At 41.1% G+C, this 20,808-nt stretch overlaps 1 protein-coding gene and 1 long non-coding RNA gene across 3 annotated transcripts in view; one reads left to right on the forward strand and one right to left on the reverse strand.

The window, feature by feature from the left end:
- Positions 1 to 10,540, reverse strand: part of LOC121140550 — a 31,957-nt gene extending 21,417 nt beyond the window's left edge. For both annotated transcript variants that reach the window (XR_005877461.1, XR_005877462.1), the window contains exons 1-2: positions 10,407 to 10,540; positions 999 to 1,109 (exon numbers count right to left, since the gene is read on the reverse strand). This is a non-coding gene — a long non-coding RNA (uncharacterized LOC121140550). The remainder of the gene's footprint in view (positions 1 to 998; positions 1,110 to 10,406) is intronic.
- Positions 10,541 to 10,618: 78 nt separating this feature from the next.
- Xrn2 (5'-3' exoribonuclease 2) overlaps positions 10,619 to 20,808 on the forward strand; it is a 61,477-nt gene continuing 51,287 nt past the window's right edge. The window contains exon 1 of the mRNA XM_005072566.4: positions 10,619 to 10,835. Within this exon, the coding sequence (XP_005072623.1) occupies positions 10,761 to 10,835 (75 nt within the window). The 5' untranslated portion in view covers positions 10,619 to 10,760. The remainder of the gene's footprint in view (positions 10,836 to 20,808) is intronic.

Raw genomic sequence — 20,808 nt, forward strand, 5'->3', positions numbered from 1 at the left:
ACAGAGAAACCCTGTCTCCAAAACAACAATAAATAAATAAATAAAAGTTGTAATAAAAAACCATAACTGGACATATCAAAGAAGAAACGTGGCTTGGGCATGCTAGTGCACTCAGAAGGCAGAGGCAGGCAGAGGTCTGTGAATTTGAGGCCAGCCTGGTGTACATAGCAAGTTCCTGGCTAGGAAGAGATACATACTGAGACCCTATCATAACAAGAAACCAAAACAGGCTGGCGAGATAGCTGAGCACTTAAGACATGTACTAGTTTTCCAGAGGACCCAAGTTAAGTTCCCAGTACCCATGCAGGCAGTTGTGAATCCAGCTCCAGTAGGATTTGGTACCTGGGGCCTCCTTAGGCATCAGTATTTGTACACACACACACACACACACACACACACACACACACACACTTACTTTAAACAAAAATAAAACATTTAAACAAAACAACAAAAGAGGAAACAAAGGAGACTTTGCAAGCTGACACAACTACTCAGGTCCATAGAGAGAAAGGCAGAATGGAAGGCTGAGGTAGAAGGATGGCTGTGAGTTTTAAGCCAGCTTGGGCTATAGAGTGAGATGCTGTTTCAAAATAAAACAAGCAAAGGAGACTTTGTTGAGGGATTTCTAACTTAGGATGAGGCTAGACAAACTCATGACATGGATGCTACATTGTAGGGCAGAATGAGTTAAGTGACCAACAAAACATAGGGGCAAGAAGCACAGGACAGAAAGAGAGAGGGGCAGAGTGGGCAGAGGAAGATGGGAGAGAGAGAATGCTGTTTCCTGGGATTAATGATACAGCATTGTAACAGGAGTCTCATGTATCCCGCTACTCCACAGAGACCTGGTTCATACCCCACTTCCTCCGTCAACCCTTGCTTCGTTTCATCAGCACTCCCAATGGACCCTCTTCCCTTCTCTCTCTGGACCTCATATACCAATTCTGTTTAAAACTGCTTAATGCTATTTAACTTTAAATGTTTTTATGCTTACTCACCTGGGACATAAGCTCCTTATGGTGACACTGGACCCTGGATCTCCTTAGTTCCTTCATGTGGAGCTAGGCAGGTCTAGATGTTCTTTAGTCATTTCAGTTTCCAAAGCTGGTCTGGGTAAACAATTGAAAGTAAGGAGAAGATAACTACAATTCTGATTCTATTTAGGAACCAAGGAGGGAGTAGTGAGGTTTGTAAGTCCTTTAGTAATTCATTGTTTAATTGGCAACATAATTTCAATCACAGGACCAAGGGACTGTCTTTTAGAGGCAAGCTGATGCTGGTGTAGTAAGTTATAGGATAAGTTATGGGAGGATTTCGTGTCTCCACCATCTTTTTCCAATAAGAAATTTCAGCCAGGGCAGTCACATTTGTATTCGAAACCTGCCAACTCTGACCAGAAATCAGGTCTCCATTTAAAGTCACACCTTGACAAGTGGATTAGATGTTCTAGTGAAAGGCAGATAAATGTCACTCATGTCACTAAATAAAAGTCAGGGCTGGCTTATCAGCTTGTAGGGTTGAGGTTCAACACGTCTCAGGGTGCTTTACACTTTATTATCCTTTAACTGGGGTCTTTTCCATTGAGCCTCTTCCATTTGTACCACAGAGGGAATTACACCATTCACTCTTAGGAATATGTGACTTCTGTCAACTTCCTGTCTTCCTTTAAGAGACAATACAACCTATGGCCTTAAATGGAAATCTGCCAGAATTCCCTCAAATGTCATATTACAGAAGGAAATGGAGTAGGCTTCATTCCTGGATGTAGTACATCATGTACCTGCTTTACAAGCAAATCATGTCATAGAAGGCTCTGATCACTTAGGTTATAGTTTAGGCTCAAGCACAGGATTTGTCATCTAAATCTTTGTAATACCAAGTATGGATTTAGGTCTCTGTTTTTTTTTATCATTTCTTTCTCTCTAAAACCTAGTACACATAGCAAAACTTGCTAAATGTGTCAGTAACAGCAGGTACCTATTTCTATACATATATCATTTCTCAAAGCAGCTAAGGAACGTGTTTTGCAAAAAGTAATCTCACTGTCAAAAAAATTTAGAGATTGGTTCGCAAAAAGGCTATAAAGTGTCCACAGAAATGCAGTCTGTTTGGTTCCAAGTGCCAGGTTATTCCATGAAAGAATTTTTCTCACAAACTTTAGACTGCATTACTCATTGTTATGTTTTTTGTGGCTAGGGATGCTATCTGGTTTTAGTTGACTTAAGATGTGAGCATAGCCGGGCGTTGGTGGCGCACGCCTTTAATCCCAGCACTCAGGAGGCAGAGGCAGGCGGATCTCTGTGAGTTCGAGACCAGCCTGGACTACCAAGCGAGTTCCAGGACAGCCTCCAAAGCCACAGAGAAACCCTGTCTCGAAAAACCAAAAAAAAAAAAAAAAAAAAAAAGATGTGAGCATAAACCAGGTGATGGTAGCATACACCTTTAATCACAGTACTGGGGAGGTAGAGGCAGGCAGATCTCTGTGGGTTCAAGGCCAGCCTGGTCTACAAGTTGAGTTCAAGGATAGCCAAAGTTATACAGAAAAACTGTATTGAAAAAGAAAAAAAAAAAGCCGGGCTTTGGTGGCGCATGCCTTTAATCCCAGCACTCGGGAGGCAGAGACAGGCGGATCTTTGTGAGTTCGAGACCAGTCTGGTCTATAAGAGCTAGTTCCAAGACAGCCTCCAAAGCCACAGAGAAACCCTGTCTCGAAAAACCAAAACAAAAAACAAAAAAAACCAAAAAAAACAAAAACAAAAAAACAAAAACAAAAAAAAAACATGAGCACTAACAGTGGAAACTTAGAGCTGAATAATCTTTCTGATTATACTATTAATATATACTTTCTGGAACTTTAAAATGCATCTTTTAATGATCTACATTTCTATATTACACTTTTGTCCTTGTGTTTCTGAGCTACATTATGAAGGTCAACGTGTGGTGCCCACAGATGTGGTTCTGTTCCATCAGACAGTTCAAACCTTTTCTTGCTCCTCCAAGGTTAAACAACAGGATATTTGGCCTAAGGTGTTACTTACTACTGGATGTCTTTGTTCCTTGTATCATGGTAAAGAAGTCTTTTGCCCTCCCCTTTTGATTGGGCTATATAAGAACTATGAGTAATAAACTTGGGGCTGATCACAGTATTCACTGGAAACCCTCTATCTTTTGTTTTTTGTCTATTTCTTTCCTCAATCCTTACTCCTCTTCTCAGAAACATATGGACAAGCTGGCCAGACCCAACATCAATTAGAATAGAATTATATATAAACAAACATGCTCTGAATACTTGCTCACCAAGGTCATTTTTATTTTTGTCTTTGAAGTACACTTGGTGATTATGATGGCTAATCTTCACTGTCACCTTGATGAGATTTAGAATCCTCTAGAAGATACACCTATAGGTTTGTCTGAGAGACTGATTGCCGAGTGTTTTAACTAAGGAGGGAAGATTCCCTTACATGTTGATAGCACCATGCTGAAGGCTGAGGTTCCAGCCTGAATAGAGAGGCGGAAGGTGAAAGCCCAATGAATGAGAGCATTAAGTTCTCTCCACTTCCTGCTCTGCCTAGCTGTGAGAAAATACCCCAACACAAAGCCTTCTCTACTGTGATGGACTATAATATCTCCAACTACAAATAAAAGAAATCCTTTCTCCTTGAAGTTGTTCTCAGGATTTTGTCATAGCAATGAGAAAGAAACTGAGTAGAGTGAATTGTACTGAGAAGTGGTACCCTCGAATGATAAACCTGACCAAGTGGTTCATAGGCTTATGGAACTGGCTTGTGGAAGGGATGTGCAAGAGTTTGGATCTGTGGCCTAGATAAAATAAGAATACTGCAAGCAGAGCTTAATGGACTATTTTAGTGGATTGTTTAAGGCTAGAACGTGGACAAAAAGGCAGGAAAAAACTGCTCATGACATCTCAGAGCAGAATAAGGATACAATACTGGAACTGGGCTAGTAGTCATTTCTGTTATATTTTGGAGAGGAACTTGACTTCATTTTGTCCATGTTCTAAAAACTTGAGCAAACATGAATTCAAAAGTGGTAGAATAAGTTATTGGGTGGAGGGAATCCCAAGACTGCATAGCACTCAGGCAGTGATTGGGCTACCACTTACTATGCTATCTATGTTTACATTGAAAGAGAAGAAAGCTATGAAAAAAATGTGCAGTTTGGTAAGTAGAGTGGGAAAGATTAAAGAAACCAACAAGGAGGGGCTACAAAGTTATGTAATTCCTAAAGAGATTAGCACAATTAAGGAGAAACTCCAGAAATGGGAAAAGTAATTCACACAGCAATAATGACCTCAGATTATTTTAGGTGGTGAAGAACAGTTAAAATGGAGCCTGGATATGTCAAAACCCCAGAAATCTGAAAGATAAGCTTTGCATGGTTCTAGGAACAGAAACCAGTAGTTCCCTTTTCTTGCTTTATGTTCTAAAATACAACTTCTCAATCTCTTTGGCCTGTAGGACCCCTTATACTCTTAAAAAGTATTACATTTTAAAGCACTTTTGTTTATATCTATTTTACTATCATGATAAACCAAACCTGAGCATACATCCTTGTCTCTAAGAAACTATGTCCTATTAAAAAATTACTTTTTGCCAGGCATGGTGCCTCATGCCTAGCACTGAGGAGGCAGAAGCAGGCAGATTTCTGTGGTGATATTTTGTTTATGCTATAACAAATAAAGCTTGCATGAAGATCAGAGTGCAGAGGTAAGCCAATAGTTAGCCATAGAGGCCAGGCAATGGTGGCACACATCTTTAATCCCAGCACTGGGGAGACAGAGGCATGCAGAACTCTGTGACAAAGGTGATCCCAGCAATTGGGACCACATGCCTTTAATCCCAGTACTTGGGAGGTGGAGACAGGAGTGATATGACTGGGCAGAGAAAGGAATATAAACTGGGAGGAGACAAGGGCCAAGGCAATTTGAGGATTCATAGAGATAGATACAGTCTGAGAATTCTTAGGGATAGGATCATCCCTTTGGTCTGAGCATTGGTAGAGGTAAGGATTCTATAATGGCTGACTTCTCTTTCAGCTTTCATCCCCCTAATATGTGTCTCCAGGTTTTTATTATTAAGAGCAATTAAAATTCATGCTTCAGATTTCTGTGAGTTTGAGGACAGTATGGTCTACATAGTGAGTTCTGGGTCAGAGACTATATAGTTAGACCCCAACTCAAAAATAAATTAAACTAAACATCAGGCATTATATTCCTTGGAGTTGGAATTGTGGGTGTTGGGAACCCAGTCCAGCTCTTCAGGAAGAACAATAAGCTCTTTTAATGATGGGCCTTCTCTGCAGCCCCAAGACTGTTGATCTTATATACTTAGTAACAGGATTTGCAACTGAACCTGACAGAGACAATGCCATAGGTTCAGTCAACCCTAGTTGTTTTTACTATTCTTGAATACTCAGGCTGACTACTGGTCTTCCTCTGCGCTTGCATTGGGGCCAACAGGTTTGGGCCTAGTGGATGCAAGCATTAAGTACTATAAGCAACCACTAAGTGTGGCCCTTAAAAACATTCATCTCAGCCCCTTCTTCCCCAACTCTTCCTTTGTAGAACTGTCTCAGTTACTTTTCTATCACTGCAATAAAGCACCATGACCAAAGCAACTTATAAAAGAAAGTGTTTAGTTGGGCTTACAGTATCATAGGATTAGAGTCCATGATGGTAGAGTGTGGTGGCAGGAACAGTCAAGAGTTTTCACATCTTGATCCACAAGCAGGAGGCAGGGAACACACTGGGCAGAATATGAGTCATTTGAAACTTCAAACCTTGCTCCCAGTGACACATCTCCTAATCCTTCCCAAATAGTCCTACCAACTGAGAACCAAGTACATGAGCCTATGGGGCCATTCTTATTCAAATCATCCCAAGAAGCAAGGATGAAAACAACAAGATCCCCAAGTCACTGTCAGGGTTAACATTATGCTGTAAATTTAAATTACTGTGCTTAAGATTTATGGAACAAAAATACCTCTAACCTGTAAAGCCCCTCTTGCCCAAGGACAAACAACCTCCTGGAATGCTGGTGTTTGTTGTTAATTTAATATAACAAGTCATGAGTCTTTTTTTCTGTAAACAAGCTTGGTTGTACCAACTGCACAGGATGTGCTTGATCACACATAGGTGGGGGTACACAGGCAGGAAGAATGTCAAAATGTATGCTTGACCCTGATTGGATAAAGGCAGGAAGTACAAGTCTTGTGGCTTTTGCCTTTAAAGGCTCTCACTAATGTAATTTGGTGCCATACTATAGGGATTCTGGGAATGGATGTGGCCAGTGTCCATTGTCCTGGCCAATATTTAATCAAGATTGCTTCAAATTTGGCTCAAAATTTGTGGAAGTAGTGTTATTCTTGACTGGTTGGGATTTACATCACCATAAGAAAACCCACCCTGGAGTCTGATCTCATACGTGACAAAGGCAAACTTCAGAATTATTTGTCCTTTCAACAAATCATACCTTTATCCTCATACATTGGATGAAAAGTATATTTACAAATGAAATAGGAAATAATTTAAGACATGGTGTCACATACAGATGAGCTGAATTCATATGGCAGATGAGAACGTGTAGAAGCCAGGTTGGGCTTCTTTGCTGGGAGAAAGGAACAATGAGTAATATTTGAATTGGCAAAGTGGGGACAGTAGCGCTTTACACCCAACGAAGTGGGCGAGAGGAAGAAATGCAAGTGGGAAGGAAGGAAGGAAGACAGACTGACAGTGCAGAGTTTCCAGTCACAGCTCAGCTAAAAAAGTGAGACGCCAGGGCTAGACCCTGAATGCCTCTGATCCCAAGGTGATGCTACCTAACAAATCTCATTTCAGCCTTGAACTGAGACGCTCTTCACAAGTCCCCAACTCCACCAGAAGGAAGGTAGTAGCATTAGGAACAGAGTCCTGTTTCCTACCCTAAGACCAAGGGGGCAAAGATTTTTTTCTGAAATATATAGTTCACAAAGATGAAATATGAACCAAGTGGTAATGGAAAATGCCTTTAATCCCAACTCTCAGGAGGCAAAGGCAGCTGTATCTCTATGAGCTTAAGGCCAGCCTGGTCTGCAGGATGAATTCCAGGATAGCCAGGGCTACACAGAGAAATCCTTTCTCAAAAACCAAACCAAACAAAAACAAAACAAAACAAAAAAAAAAAAAAAGAAAGAAAAAAGAGAAATATCAATCGCAAAAGAAAAAAAAAGTAAAAGAAAAATTGAAAAATGAAGGCTGGCCTGGTGGCAAGGTCTTTAATCCCAATACCTAGGATTTCAAGTTCAAAGGCAATCTGGACTGTATAAAAAGGTATTGTCTCAAAATAAAAAAGCCTAAAGAAGAGAAAAACAGCACCTCAGAATGTGAATGTATTTGAAGATAGGAACTTTAATGAGCTAATAAATGAGGCCATTAGGTCTTAAACCATTATGCTTGGCCTCCTTAATAACAGGGGTGTTTGATGCCAACTGAGGTAGATTGTACATGTAATGCTAGCAATTGGAGGCTGATACAAGAGGATTTCGAGTTTGAGGTCTGTTGGGGCTATACTGTGTCAAGGGAGACAGTATTTGCACTGTCACCCCACCATGCCAATAAAGTTTATCTTTAATCAGGCCGGGCGTTGGTGGCGCACACCTTTAATCCCAGCACTCAGGAGGCAGAGGCAGGCGGATCTCTGTGAGTTCGAGGCCAGCCTGGTCTACAAAGTGAGTTCCAGGACAGCCTCCAAAGCCACAGAGAAACCCTGTCTTGAAAAACCCCAAAAAAAAAAAAAAAGTTTATCTTTAATCAGAGGGAAGGGCTATCTACTAGCTGACCAAAATTAGCCATAGAAGTTTTGGAGGGCCCAAGACACATAGAGAGATATGGAAAGTAGTAGGGAGGGGCTTAGAAATATTCATGGCCTTTTGGATTGAGGAAGAAGAGAGTGGAGGTCACTGGTCACTTCTCCGATGCTTCTCTGATCAATCAGATTTTAGCCCCATATCTGACTCCTGAATTTTTATTAATAATGGAATAATTTAGATAATCGTTCTAATACAGCAATACCTTGTAGTGAATTGGACTCAGACACATTAGGAGGAGGATGACGTGAAGTCATAGGAAGAAAAGAGCCAGGAAGAGACCACAGAGCCGATACCTACTAGTACTTGGTCCTGGACTTTTGAAATGGTGAAGGTTCAAAACAAAGGAAAGGTGACTGCTTTAACTTAAAGAGTTTATTGCAGTTAGGGTCTGCAGAGATGATGAAGTGGTTAAAAAGAGCAGATAAACGTCCATCACCATCAAGGCTGGTAAGGGTGGCAGGCAGGCATGGCAGCTGGCATAGGAAGCTGAGAGCTCCCATCTTCAGTTGCAAGCAAGAACCAGAGAGAGCAAACTGGGAATGGTGCCTGGCTTCTGAAACTCTCCAAGCCCACTTTCAGTAACACACTTGTTTCAACAAGTCCATACCTCTTAAGCCTCCCTAAGAATTTCCACCAACTGGGGACCGAGCATTCACATGCCTGAGACTATGAGGAAATCTCATACAAATTTATCAACCAAATTACAAGAAGAGAGGCTTTTAGCTGGGTCTCTAAAAACAAACAAACAAACAAACGGGAATTGGGCTTAGAACTGTTACTCCTTTTGTAGACTAGCAGAAGTTTCTTTATTTTTCCTTTGTTTTTTTGAGACAGGGTTTTTGACTCAAGCTAGCCTCCTGTCTCTTCAACCTCTTCAGTGATAGGATTATAGGTGTGTGATTTCTGGCCAGACCAAGAAATTTCAATGCTTATCATTTTATACAGTTTTGGCTTTCTTTACATTTCAAAATTTAAAATTGTCTGGATAGACTTCTCCCACGCTCAACATAGGAAAGTGCCTGCTCCTACTCAATTGCCTATGAATTTGTGTTCTTATAAGAATACAGCACATCCCAGGGGAACCAAAATCTTGAGAAGGGGCTATTTCCAATTAAAATAAGAAATTTCACCATAGACATAATATTCTGGGATATTTATTTTACTATCCTTAAGTTAAACATGGGCTAACTACCTAAGTTCCACGCTAACATTTACATGAAATAATTGAACCACTGAGGAAGGGGTAACATTTACTGCCTGACATAGCAGAGAAACACAGAGGCCTCTTGAGGTGAGCCTTTGGGATTGAGTGTGATTTGTCAGGCCAAGAGGGGATTCAGGGAAGAGAGACTGTCAAGCTTGAACAAATGGATACAAATGCCTCCTCTTTCAGACCTCTTCTTTCATACGCTGGGGGAAAATATCTGAAGTCACCAGAAAACAAGGGATAAAAATAATCATGTTGGTTTGAGAACAGAGTATTAAATGATCCTTGCTTGAAGTGAAACGCAAGCTGTATGAACAAGCAAGCAGATTAACCCTTTGACAACTGGACTTTATCTGTTTTGTGTTGCAAAAAACCCCCCAAACGAAAAAACAACAGTACAGCAAGACCACAGGATGGGTGGAGTTGTTATACTGTTCCTGCCTCAGGCAAACAAGCATTGCTTCAAGGTTAGGCTGTTACTGTCGGTACACAAATACACATCCACAAAAGCAGCCCCTTTCAGCTTTCTTATCTGCTGCATGCACTGACTCTAATAAACTGTTTTTTTTTTCCTGTTTGGCGAACTCTTTTCGCACTGGAGTCACTGGCCTGACACAGCCAGCCAGCACAGAAGGCTCAAATAGCTATTAAGTAAGACAATTCTTTAGTTCCTTGCCACAGCACATTGTAGATTCTCAATGAATGCTAGAATATAATATTAGCAAATGTTAATACAGTGAGTATAGCGGTAAGGCTCACTGAATTCTGGCTACATTTCTGCAACTATTTAAAGTGACTTGTTGGGCTGAGAGGCGCATCAGCGGTAAAGATTTCATGCTGCTTTTCCAAAGGAGCCCAGTATGCCTCCTGGCACCCACAGAACAGGTAACAGCACTCTTGCACATACCCACATGAGGACTACACATACAAGTTAAATAAAAAATAAATTTTACATATGCGCGCGCGCACATACACACACACACACGTATATTTGGTTTTTCGACACAGGGTTTCTCTGTGTAGCTTTGGAGGCTGTCCTGGACAGCTGGTCTTGAACTCACAGAGATCCGCCTGCCTCTGCCTCCCAAGTGCTAGGTTTAAAGGTGCTCGGCATCTTAAACAATTTTTAAAAGTTGCTTATGCAAAGCAGATTTTTTAAACTGTAAAATACTTTATAATGCTTTTACATAGTTCTGCCAGGTCCAGTAGTACAAAATTGTGAGAAACCAGGAAATAGAAACTGGAGTGTGGACGCTTCAATTCAGCTCCACTGATTTGCGAGATATAAGGAAGGAAGCAAGACAGGCCACGCCTATCGAAAGTCCTGACCCACCGGCAAGGCCAAGCTACCGCAGGCCTACTGCGCCAGGCGCTCCGGGGACTACCGCGGGGAAAGGCGTCAGCCCGGAGCCCAGCTCTCCAAGACTGGATCGGGGAACGCCGCCAGCCAGGTCTTAGGACCCCGCCCCACAGCCTACCCAGGCCGGCCCCAACTAGCGCGGCCTAGGAGACCCCTCACTTAGCCGAGATACTTTCCCGGCTTCCCCCCGCGCTGGGGCGTGATGCAACTTCCGGTCCCTGAACGCACGTGGGAGGAAGTACCGGTGCCCGCGGCTGCTGCTCCTGCCAGCCTCGTTGGTTACACTAGCCCGCTGGCCCGGCCGCTGCCCCGTGCCGCCCGCTGGTCATGGGAGTCCCGGCGTTCTTCCGCTGGCTCAGCCGCAAGTATCCGTCCATTATTGTCAACTGCGTGGAGGAGAAGGTGAGGAGGGCGTCAGTACGCCTTTGCGGGGACCCGACGCGGCACGTCCAGGCCGCGGCCCTATGAGACCGGGTGCCCGCCCCAGGCAGCCTCGCGGGTCGCTCCGCGGGTTCGCGGTTCCGGAGGCGGTCTGGGCTGAGCGAGCGAGAGTGGGGGGGGGGCTGTGAGGGTCTGGGCGACTCCTCCCCTGCCTGCCAAGCGGGGCACCCCGGGGCTCCGCCCACGGCTTTGTTTCCTTCATTGCCCGCGCAGCTCAGGCTCGGAAGGGCGCCCTGGCTGGGTAGCCCCCCTGCTCAGCGCGGGCTGCAGGGTTGTCAGGGTAGGGGCCGCTTGTTAGTCCACACGTGTGTTGCACTCGGCGTTCCTTGTGGCCGGATCGCGTGTTTCCTTCCCGAGCCTGGCGATTTGTTGCAGTTAACCGTACGCGCAGAGCTGCTAGTTCCGCAGAAACTTTCCGGATTCTCAAGTTGTGTTAGTTTGCTAATTTGGAGATAGACTTTTAGCTGTTCCGATTCGTGAGTTTTGCTTTCATCTTTCCGGTGATTCTGTCCGAGTTCGACTTTGTACTCTCAGTTAGAATTTCAGCATTGTAAAAGTTCCGTACACATGTGTCCCCTCCCACTTTTGGCTTTAGAACCGAGTTCACCGGTCTCTGAGAACCCATTTCTCCTGCTTTAGGTTATTTACTTTCTCATCTCCTGTCTTAGAAGAAACCAAAAGCTTTATTTTGGTGTCATTCCTAGTATTTCTTGTGTTCTCAAAAGACGAATTGCCAAGCTGAATCATTGTTGTAAAACTTTGTGTTCCCCGGGGCCAAAGGGAAAGCAACAGTTCCTTGTTCAGTCCTTTCCGGTCCAGTCTTCTCTTCAAAAACAGACACTTTGAACTGTTTGGTTCTATCTTTAAGTATATTTATATTCTACTTATCTGACTGAGGTCTATTTAATTCTAGGTAGAAGAGGAATTAGACATTTATTCACCACCACTCTGGCTTCTTAATGCTAATCCATATATCTGACGTTGGTAAAATTTTGTAATTTAACAGAGAATGCCTTTACATTTTTATCGCACCAAGATGTGGCGTATGCCTTTATTCCAGCACTTGGGAGCAGAGGCAGGCTGGTCTATGAGTTCCAGGTTCGCCTAGTCTATGTAGCAAGTTCAAAGCAAACCAAGGCTTACATGTGACACCCTCTTTCAAAACAAACAAAAATTCTATCAGCTGTACAAAGTATCATTTTACTAGCTTCTATACAAAGTATCCTTTTCTAGTTTCTAAGGTTGATGTTTTTTGTTTTTTGTTTCTCAAGCTCTCTTGTCTGTGGTCCACTGTATTTTTTAGTTCCCATTCAAAACTGTCAAAGCTTTGGCTACATGAACTTGGAGAGAAATGGTCTTGTGACTGTTATATACTGTGATTATCTTTGACTAGAGCTGACCCCTCACATCCCGCCACCTTTCACCCCTCGGTTGGGTGCACTTTATACCTTTCCCCATCCAACTTGCTTTATCATGCATCCTGTCAAGTCCTTTTTTTTCCATTGCGCCTCTTTTAAGTATTAATTTTTCCTTTGGGGAAAGTATCTTTCCGTTTAGCTTCAGACTCGACACCCACCCAGCCTCCTGAGTTGCTGGGATTACCATGTGCACTTCCACTCCCCCCTCAGAGTTGTCTGTATGTATTCTTCAGAACATTTTTTTCAGTATGCTTCCTGGAGGTGCTTCCTGGGAATTACTGTTTCCTGAATTTTATCTTTCTTGGCTTAAAGTTGTCCTTCCTTTTTTATTTTTAAATTGAATTCTTAGGAAATGTCACTGGGTGATCTGAGTTTTCTGTCAGTTTAGGTCCCAAAATACCTTTATTCTTTCCATGAATGATTGAGTCCAAGAAAAAACCAGTTCCCATGAAGATTTGGAAGCATTGTTTTCAGCTATTGTTGATGAAAAGTTCACTGTTAATTTTCCTTTATGACACTGCCTCACTATTTAGTTCTGGTTGGCCTGGAACTCAAAGACATCTGCCTGTTTCTGCTTCCCAAGTGCCAGGAGTAAAATTGCTGGTCACTAGGTCTGGCTTTTTATGTGATATTCGCTTATTTAACCAAGATTTTGGTAGCATTTACTGTGTATCAGATACTGTTCTGAGCACTTTATTGATACGAGGTTAAGTGCTTATAACAGCTGCTTATTACAGAGAGGAAAATTGAAAAGGAAGATTCAAGGTAACTTCTCCAGCTAATAAATGTCAGTACCAGTGTGAAAGCTAGGGAGGTCATACCCCTAACTTATGACCTCTCCTTTCATTCTTTGGAATTGATCAGTGTTTTATTTTTCATCATGCCGTTTGCACTCGTTTATATAATACTTAGATCCCATTCACTCTTCCTTTAAAGTGTCTTGTTTCCCTTTTGCTAATCTCATTCCTCCCAGCTAGTCCCCTTCTACACTGACTGTGTAAGCTGTGTGGTGATATGTTATTTATGATTTATTAAAGCTTGCCTGAGGATTCAGAAAGCTAAGTCAGCCACAAGCCTTAGAAGCCAGGCACACACCTTGAATCCAGGAGCCAGAAGCTCTACCCTTTAATCCGAGGACTCTGGTTTAAGAAGAGGTAGACGGATCTCTTAGTCCAAGGCCACCCAGATGTACACAAGATTGATCCAGTCCTAAAGAGAAACAGCTCACACAAAGATGAGCTCAGCACCTAGGATCACACACATTTAATCCCAGCATTAGGGAAGTATATAAGACAGGAACAAGGTCTCAGGATTGGGCATTCATTCTCCAGCCACATTGAGAATAGGAACACCCCAGCCCTGTCAGAGCTAAGAGTTAAGAGCTTGGCTTGTCTGCTTCCCTGATCTTTAACTTGAACCCCAATATCTGTCTCTGGGTCATTTATTGTGTTATAGAACTGCAAAGTTTAATTAGTGTTGTTTAGAAGAATGTGGATGAGAGCCTTCCTTCCTTCCTTCCTTTTGTGTGTATTTTTTTCAAGACCGTGTTTATCTGTGAAACTCTGGTTGTCCTAGAACTCACTCTGAAGACCAGGCTGGCCTGGAACTCAGAGATCTACCTGCCTCTGCTTCACAAGTGCTGAGATTAAAGGGGAGGGAGGGAGGGAGGGAGGGAGGGAGGGAGGGAGGGAGAGAGAGAGAGAGAGAGAGAGAGAGAGAGAGAGAGAGAGAGAGAGAGAGAGAGAGAGAGAATGTTCATGTGTATTGAGGACAGGAGTGGAGGGATAATAACATGTATGCCTTGGCATGTGTATGGAAGCCAGAGGACAACTTTGTGAAGTCAGTTTTTTTCTTTTAAGCAATCACCTTGGCATCTATGTTATCTATATAAAATCATTGCTCATTGACTTTCATGTTATATAGTTAGATTTTGAGATTAATTGATGTTACATCTCTTTATTTTTTAAACAAAGTATCTTTGTATAGTCCAGGCTTTCCAGGAACTCAATGATCTTCCTACTGGGTGCTGGGACTATAGGCATGCACTACTGTGCCCAGCTTCATTGAAGTTTTAAAAAATATGTGTTTGTTATATTAATGAATTTCATTATCACATTCTCAGTGTGTATATGCTATATGCAGTTTGCTCTTCTTTATTACTTCCCATTGTCTTCTTCCAGCAGAAGTCTACAATCCTCTTGAAAGAATGCATGGGTTATTTGTCTTAGCCTAGTTGTTGAGTGTAATTTCCAGTTCCATCTATTTTCCCGAAAGTGACATAATTCAGTCATCTTTGTGGTTTAATAATACTCCAGTGTGTATATGTACACATCTTTCTGTACACATGGAATTCTTAGGCTATTTTTTATAAACTGGATACTGTTTGTTCAGCATAATGTCTCAATAAATATGGATGTACAAATATTTCTGTTGTATTCTGGTTTGGATTCCTTCTAATGTATATTCAGGAGAGGTACAATAAATAGTTAAATCATATCATATGGTAGTTCTACCTTTTTCTCTTTTTCTTTTTTCTTTATTTTCTTTAGGAATCTCCATATTCATTTCCATAAAGGCTTTCCCTCTAGCTATGTGTGTCACCACTCCCCAGTATGCTTGCCAGCATATGATGTTTGATTTTCTTATGATAGCTATTCTCACTGGGGTGAAATCTCATTGTAGTTTTTATTTGCATTTCTTGATGATTAAGGATTTTCTTTTTCTTTTTTGGGTATTATTGCCATCTTTATCTTTTTTGGTTTCATGTGTGTGTTTGTATGAGTGCCCTCTGAGGCCACAAGAAGGCATTGGATTTCCTCTAGAGCTGGAGTTACAGGCAGTTGTGAAGCATTTCTTGGAACCAATCTTGAGTCCTCTATAAGAACAAGTGTCCTCAGCCTCTTAGCTGTCTCTTCACCCTCTCATTTGTCTGTTTTTTTTTTTCCTATAATTTCCTGGATGATTAGAGTCTTTGTGTGTGCTTTTGTCTTAAGATGTTTTCCTTATATTTTCTTTTGATAGTTGCAGAGGTCTAGTATTTAAGATTTTTTATCTATTTTGAATTTCTTTTGTACTGAATAAGAGACAGGGATCTGGTTTGTTCTTTTGTATGTAAATACTCAATTCTGCAGCATTGCTTGTTGAAGAGACTTTTTCTCAGGCATGGTTTTGGGCACTTTTGCCAAATGCACGATAGCTATTGCTATTGCTTTTTTTTTTTTTAATTTGTTTCTGGGTCCTCTATTTTCTTTTACATGTCTGTTTTGTTACAATGCTGTTTTTGTTACCGTGGCTGTGTTGTATAATTTGACATTAGTGACACCTCTAGTGTTGTTCTTTTTGCTCATGCTTGCTTTGACTTTTTGTGCTCCCTTGGAATTTTTTCTTTCTGTGGATCTTTGATATGGGTTACATTGAGTCTGTAGATGCTCTTGGGCCAATCTAAGGCATGGGAGGTTTTTGTCTTCTAGTGCCTGCATCTTCAGTGTTTCATTTTGGGTTTTATATGTGGTGCATGCACATAGATATGTGGTTGTTTGTGCTGTGCTTGTTTGTTTAGAGACTAAAGGAGGACATTGGGTATCTTCCTTATTTACTCATTTAAGACAGGGTTTCTCACTGAACTGGAAGCTCACTTTTTAGGTGAGGCTAACTGACTAGCAAACTTCCAAGATTGCCTGTTCTCACCCCCCTAACTCTAGGGTTACAGGTATGCACAGCGTGTTTATTAAACAGCGATCCTGGGATTCAAACTTGGCTGTTTAATTCTTACAGAGCAAGCACATTTACCTATCGAGGCATTTCCCATTATAGAGTTCTTTTACCTCCTTCATCATACCCATTATATAATGTTTTGGTTGGTTGGTTTTGTTTTTGAAGCTGTGGTAATGGGACCCCGCCCCCCCGTTTCTCAGCATGTTCATTATTTGTATGTAGAAAAACTATTATTTGAGACAGAGAGTATTGTTCTGTAGACCAGGCTGACCTCTAGCTCACAGGATATCTGTATATCTGCCTTCCTTGTGTTGGGATATGTTTGTCACTGTCTTGTTTTGTCTTTTTACATGATATGTCACTGACTAGGTCTAAATAGTACTGTTCACCTATATATGGGTGTTGGGCTGGAGCACTAATAATGTGCTGGGGACTGTACCCAATTGACTTCTTTCCCTAGCTAGGGGCAGGGTTTTATGAGTCCCTCCCTCATCCATGCTAGAATATTGACTGACTTGATTTTGTATAGGTAATCCCAGCGTCTCATGAGTGCAACGGACATGCCATGTCCAGAAGACACCATTTTGCAGCGCCCTTCTCCACCCTCCTCTATAACTTAGATTCTTTCTGTTTCCTCTTCATGATTCCCTGAGCTTTGGTGGCATGGTAGTTTGCCCTTAAGTGGGATGAACACTTAGTAGTCACTTATTCTGCCTGGCGGTGGTGGCACACACCTTTAATCCTAGAATTCAGGAGGAGGAGGCAGAGACAGGTGGATCTCTACAAGAGCTAGTTCCAGGACAGCCTCCAAAGCCACAGAGAAACCGATTAAAGCAAAACAAAACAACCAACACTTTATTTTGTGTGTGCTTATGTGTATGAGTGGGTGTGCCTTGGTGTGTCTGTGGAGATCAGAGAACAAATTTGGTTCTCTCTACCATGTGGATCCTGGGGTTCAAGCTCAGTTCATCAGGCTTGTTAGTTGCCTTTACTCCATGGTCCTTTTACTGGTTTTATTCTTATGTTGATTTTATATCATGCTGCTTCACTGAAGATGCTTATCAGCTCTAGAGTTTTCTGGTAGAATCTTTAGGGTGTTCTTAAAATTGCTTATGTGTGAGAATATGTGTGCTGTGGCAATAGCTTTACCCACTGTGCCATGTCAATTAACCCATCCTTTGCACTTTTTGAGTATAGAACACCCAGTCTGCAAATAGGAATAATTTACTTTCTTCTTTCATTTGTATCAGGTTTTTCTTCCTTTCTCTTGCCTTATTAATCCAGCTAAGAAATTTAGTGCTGTATTTTAAATAAGAGTGGATAGAGTGGGCATCCTTGTCTTATTTCTGTTTTTAGAGAAAATGCTTTTGTTTTTCCCCCCATTTATTATTAGCTTTGTTGGTCGTACATGGCATTTGTTATGTTGAAGTATGTTGTTCCTTCTGTTCCTAATTTCTTCAGGGCTTTATCATAAAAGAGTGTTGAATTTTGTTGGAGGCCTTTTCTGCATCGGAGATCATACGATTTTCCCACCTTTTCTCTATTTGTGTGGTATGTTAGATTTGTGTATGTTGAAGAGTCCCTTTGTCCCTGGAATGAAACAAACCTCATTATAAGGTGTTTTTAGTGTGTTGTTGAATTCAGTTTGAAAGTGTTTTAATGTGAATTTTGTGTCTGTTCACAGGGAAGAATGATCTCTCTGTAGTTTTGTTGTGGTGTCAGAATGGTACTATTTTTTTTTGAGAATGAGGTTAGCAGCTTTCTGTCTGTTTCATGGAACAGTTTGAAGAACATTGGTGTCATTTCTTATTTAAAGATCTGGTAGAATTCAGCAATGAATCTGCCCTGCCCTGGCCTGGGTTTTTCTTTGTTGGCAGATTCCATTACAGCTTCACTTTGACTGCATTGTAGGTGTGTTCAAACATAAATTTTAAATTTGGGGGCCATATGTGTCTAGGAATTTATCCACTTAAAGATTTTCCAGTTTATTGGAATAGTTTTCAAAGTAGTCAGTCTCTAATGGGCCTCTGAATTTCTTTACTATCTATTGTGATGTCCCCTTTTTCATTTCTAACTTTGTCAGTTTGAATCTCCTCTTTTGGCTAATTTCATTAAGGAATGGTATGGATGCTAATCTTCCCTGTTTGTTACAGCTTTGAGTACAGGGTCAATCAATCTAGCTAATCTTTTCAGGATTGATAGCATATTGTCTTGTGGCTGTATTACATTTGTTTTTGTTTTTGTTTTTTTCACTCATCTGAGTGAGGAATATTTGCATTGTTTCTAGTTTGGGACTGTTAGAGAAAACCCATGAGGTTACCTGTTCATGTCATGGACACATATAATTTCATTTATGTGTGGGAATCTAGGAGTGAAATGATGAGACTATGTGGTAGGCCCATAATTTAACAAGAAAGATCAGTCCTCTAGTCTGTGTGTTAGGTAAGTCATCTTCTTTCACTTCAACAGCACATGAAAGTTGTCAGTTGCTTCACTTCTTCACCAATGACGATTCTTTTTTTTTTGGTTTTACGAGACAGGGTTTCTCTGTATTGTTTTGGAGGCTGCCGGACCAGCCTGGCCCTCGAACTCACAGAGATCCGCCTGCCTCTGCCTCCCGAGTGCTGGGATTAAAGGCGTGCGCCACCACCGCCCGGCACCAATGACTATCCTTTGTAGGTTTAGATTATCTAGCATAATGTCATCAGGTTGTGGTTTTAAGCTTGCATTTCCTAGAGACAAATGATAACAAAGCATTTTATCAAGTATAAATGATAAAGCATTTATCAAGCATTTTATCTTTTTAGGCAAGAGGTCTGTTCCAATTTTTTTGACCTTATGTGAATAAAGATTATGTTCAGTTTTATTTAGATATTATAGATAGAAGTCTTTAGGTTGACAAATATTTTACACAAATTTTCTGTTACTCTTCAGATTGTACTCTTACTTGAATACCTTAAATTAAAATTTTTGTGTTTATGATTGTTTTGCCTGGGTATATGTAGGTGTGTGCACCGTAGATGTACGGTGCCTGAGATAACAGAAGAGGGAGTCAGAACCCATGGAACTGGAGCTAGAGTTTTGAGTCCCCATGTGGGTGCTGGGAACTGAACTCAGGTCCTCTGGAAGAACAGCAGTGGTTTTACCCACTAAGTCATCTCTCCAGCTCCTTAAAAATTAAAATTATAGTGATGAGTTTAGTAAGTTTTTCCTTTTAAAGTTCTGCATTGTTGCTAAAATAAGTTTTGTCAAGATCATTGGAGCTCTTTGTTTTAGTCTTTGTTCATATGGCGCATTACATTGATTTTCATGTTTTTAGTGTGTTAAGTCTATTCCGCATTCCTTGGAAAGACTCCAGAGGTCATGTTGTATTATTATTATTGTTGTTGTTGTTGTTGGGTTCAGTTCAGTAAAGTTTTCTTTTTGCAGGCATATTTACAAAAAATGCTTGTAGCATTCTTTCAATGTCTTTTAGTGGATGATTTGTGTTTTAATTTTTGAGATGGGGAATCTCACTATGTAGCCTAGGTTGGCTTTGGTATTAGTATGATATATTTAGTTAAGTTTTGAATGCTAAGTCAAGTTTGTATTCTTGGGCTAAATTTCACTTGGTCCTGTTGTACTCTGTGTGTGTGTTTGTGTTTGTGGGGCTGACTTTTATTTGTAGTATTTTAATAATTTGGTTTATAAAGTTGACAGTAAACTTTTGTGTCTCATTCTAGTAATTTGAGTCTTTTTCTTGCTCAAGTCAAAGGGCTGTCAGTTTTTCATTGATCTTTTTGTAAGATTGACTTAGTTTTTCACTGATTTTTCTCCCCCTTCTCTAATTATTTTCTACTATATTTTCTATTATTTTTGTTTTACATTAGGCTTGGTTTATCCCTTTTTGTGGGGACTTGAAATGGAGAAAGGGTTAGGTTATTGAAATATTATTATTATTATTATTATTGAGGCATAGTTCAGCTGTATAAGCAAAGCTAACTTCAGACTCAGGATCCTGTTGTTTTAGCTGATGAGTGCTGAAATACAGATGTTTGCCATCTTGCTTGGTTTGATTTGAGTTTTTTTTTAAGGTATGTTTTTATTTTATGTTTATCAGTGTTTGCCCGCATTTGTGTATGTGCACCATGTGCATACTTGGTGCTCACAGAGACTAGAAGAGGATCTCTTTTTTTTTTTCTTCTTTCTCCTCCTCTTCTTCCTCTTTCTCATCTTCTCCCCCACCCCCCCCTTTTTTTTTCTTTGTGTAGCCTTGACTGTCCTGGAAGTCATTCTGTAGACCAGGCTGCCCTCAAACTCATATCTACCTGTTTCTGCCTGCCTTCCCAGTGCTGGGATTAAAGGTGTGCACAGCAGCCACCCTGCTAGAGGATGTTCTCTTATTAATTTTTTTTTTTTTTTTGGTTTAGAGTCTTATTTTGAGTGCTGGTGAGATGGCTCACTAGATGAAGGCATATGCTTTCAAGACCAGTAGCTTGAGTTTGAGCTCTGTAACTCACATGGTGGAGAGGATTCTAGCAAGTTGTCCTGTGCATGATCCCAGCCTCCATTTACAAAAACTAAATAAAATGTAATTAAAAATTAAAAGTATTGGAGGGATGGAGAGATACTCAGTAGTGAAAAGTATTTGCTGCTCTTGAAGAAGATCTGTGCCCCAGTACCTACTTTGGGTAGCTCACAACTGGCTGTAAACTCCAGCTTCATGAGATCCAATGCCTTCTTTTGGCCTCCAAGGGTACCTGTATGCACATGGTGTGCATATAAACAAGCAGGCACACACATACACAGTGTAGCTACTGCAG

The sequence above is a fragment of the Mesocricetus auratus genome, unplaced genomic scaffold, assembly GCF_017639785.1.
Source record: "Mesocricetus auratus isolate SY011 unplaced genomic scaffold, BCM_Maur_2.0 Super-Scaffold_100004, whole genome shotgun sequence".
Taxonomy (NCBI): Eukaryota; Metazoa; Chordata; class Mammalia; order Rodentia; family Cricetidae; genus Mesocricetus; species Mesocricetus auratus.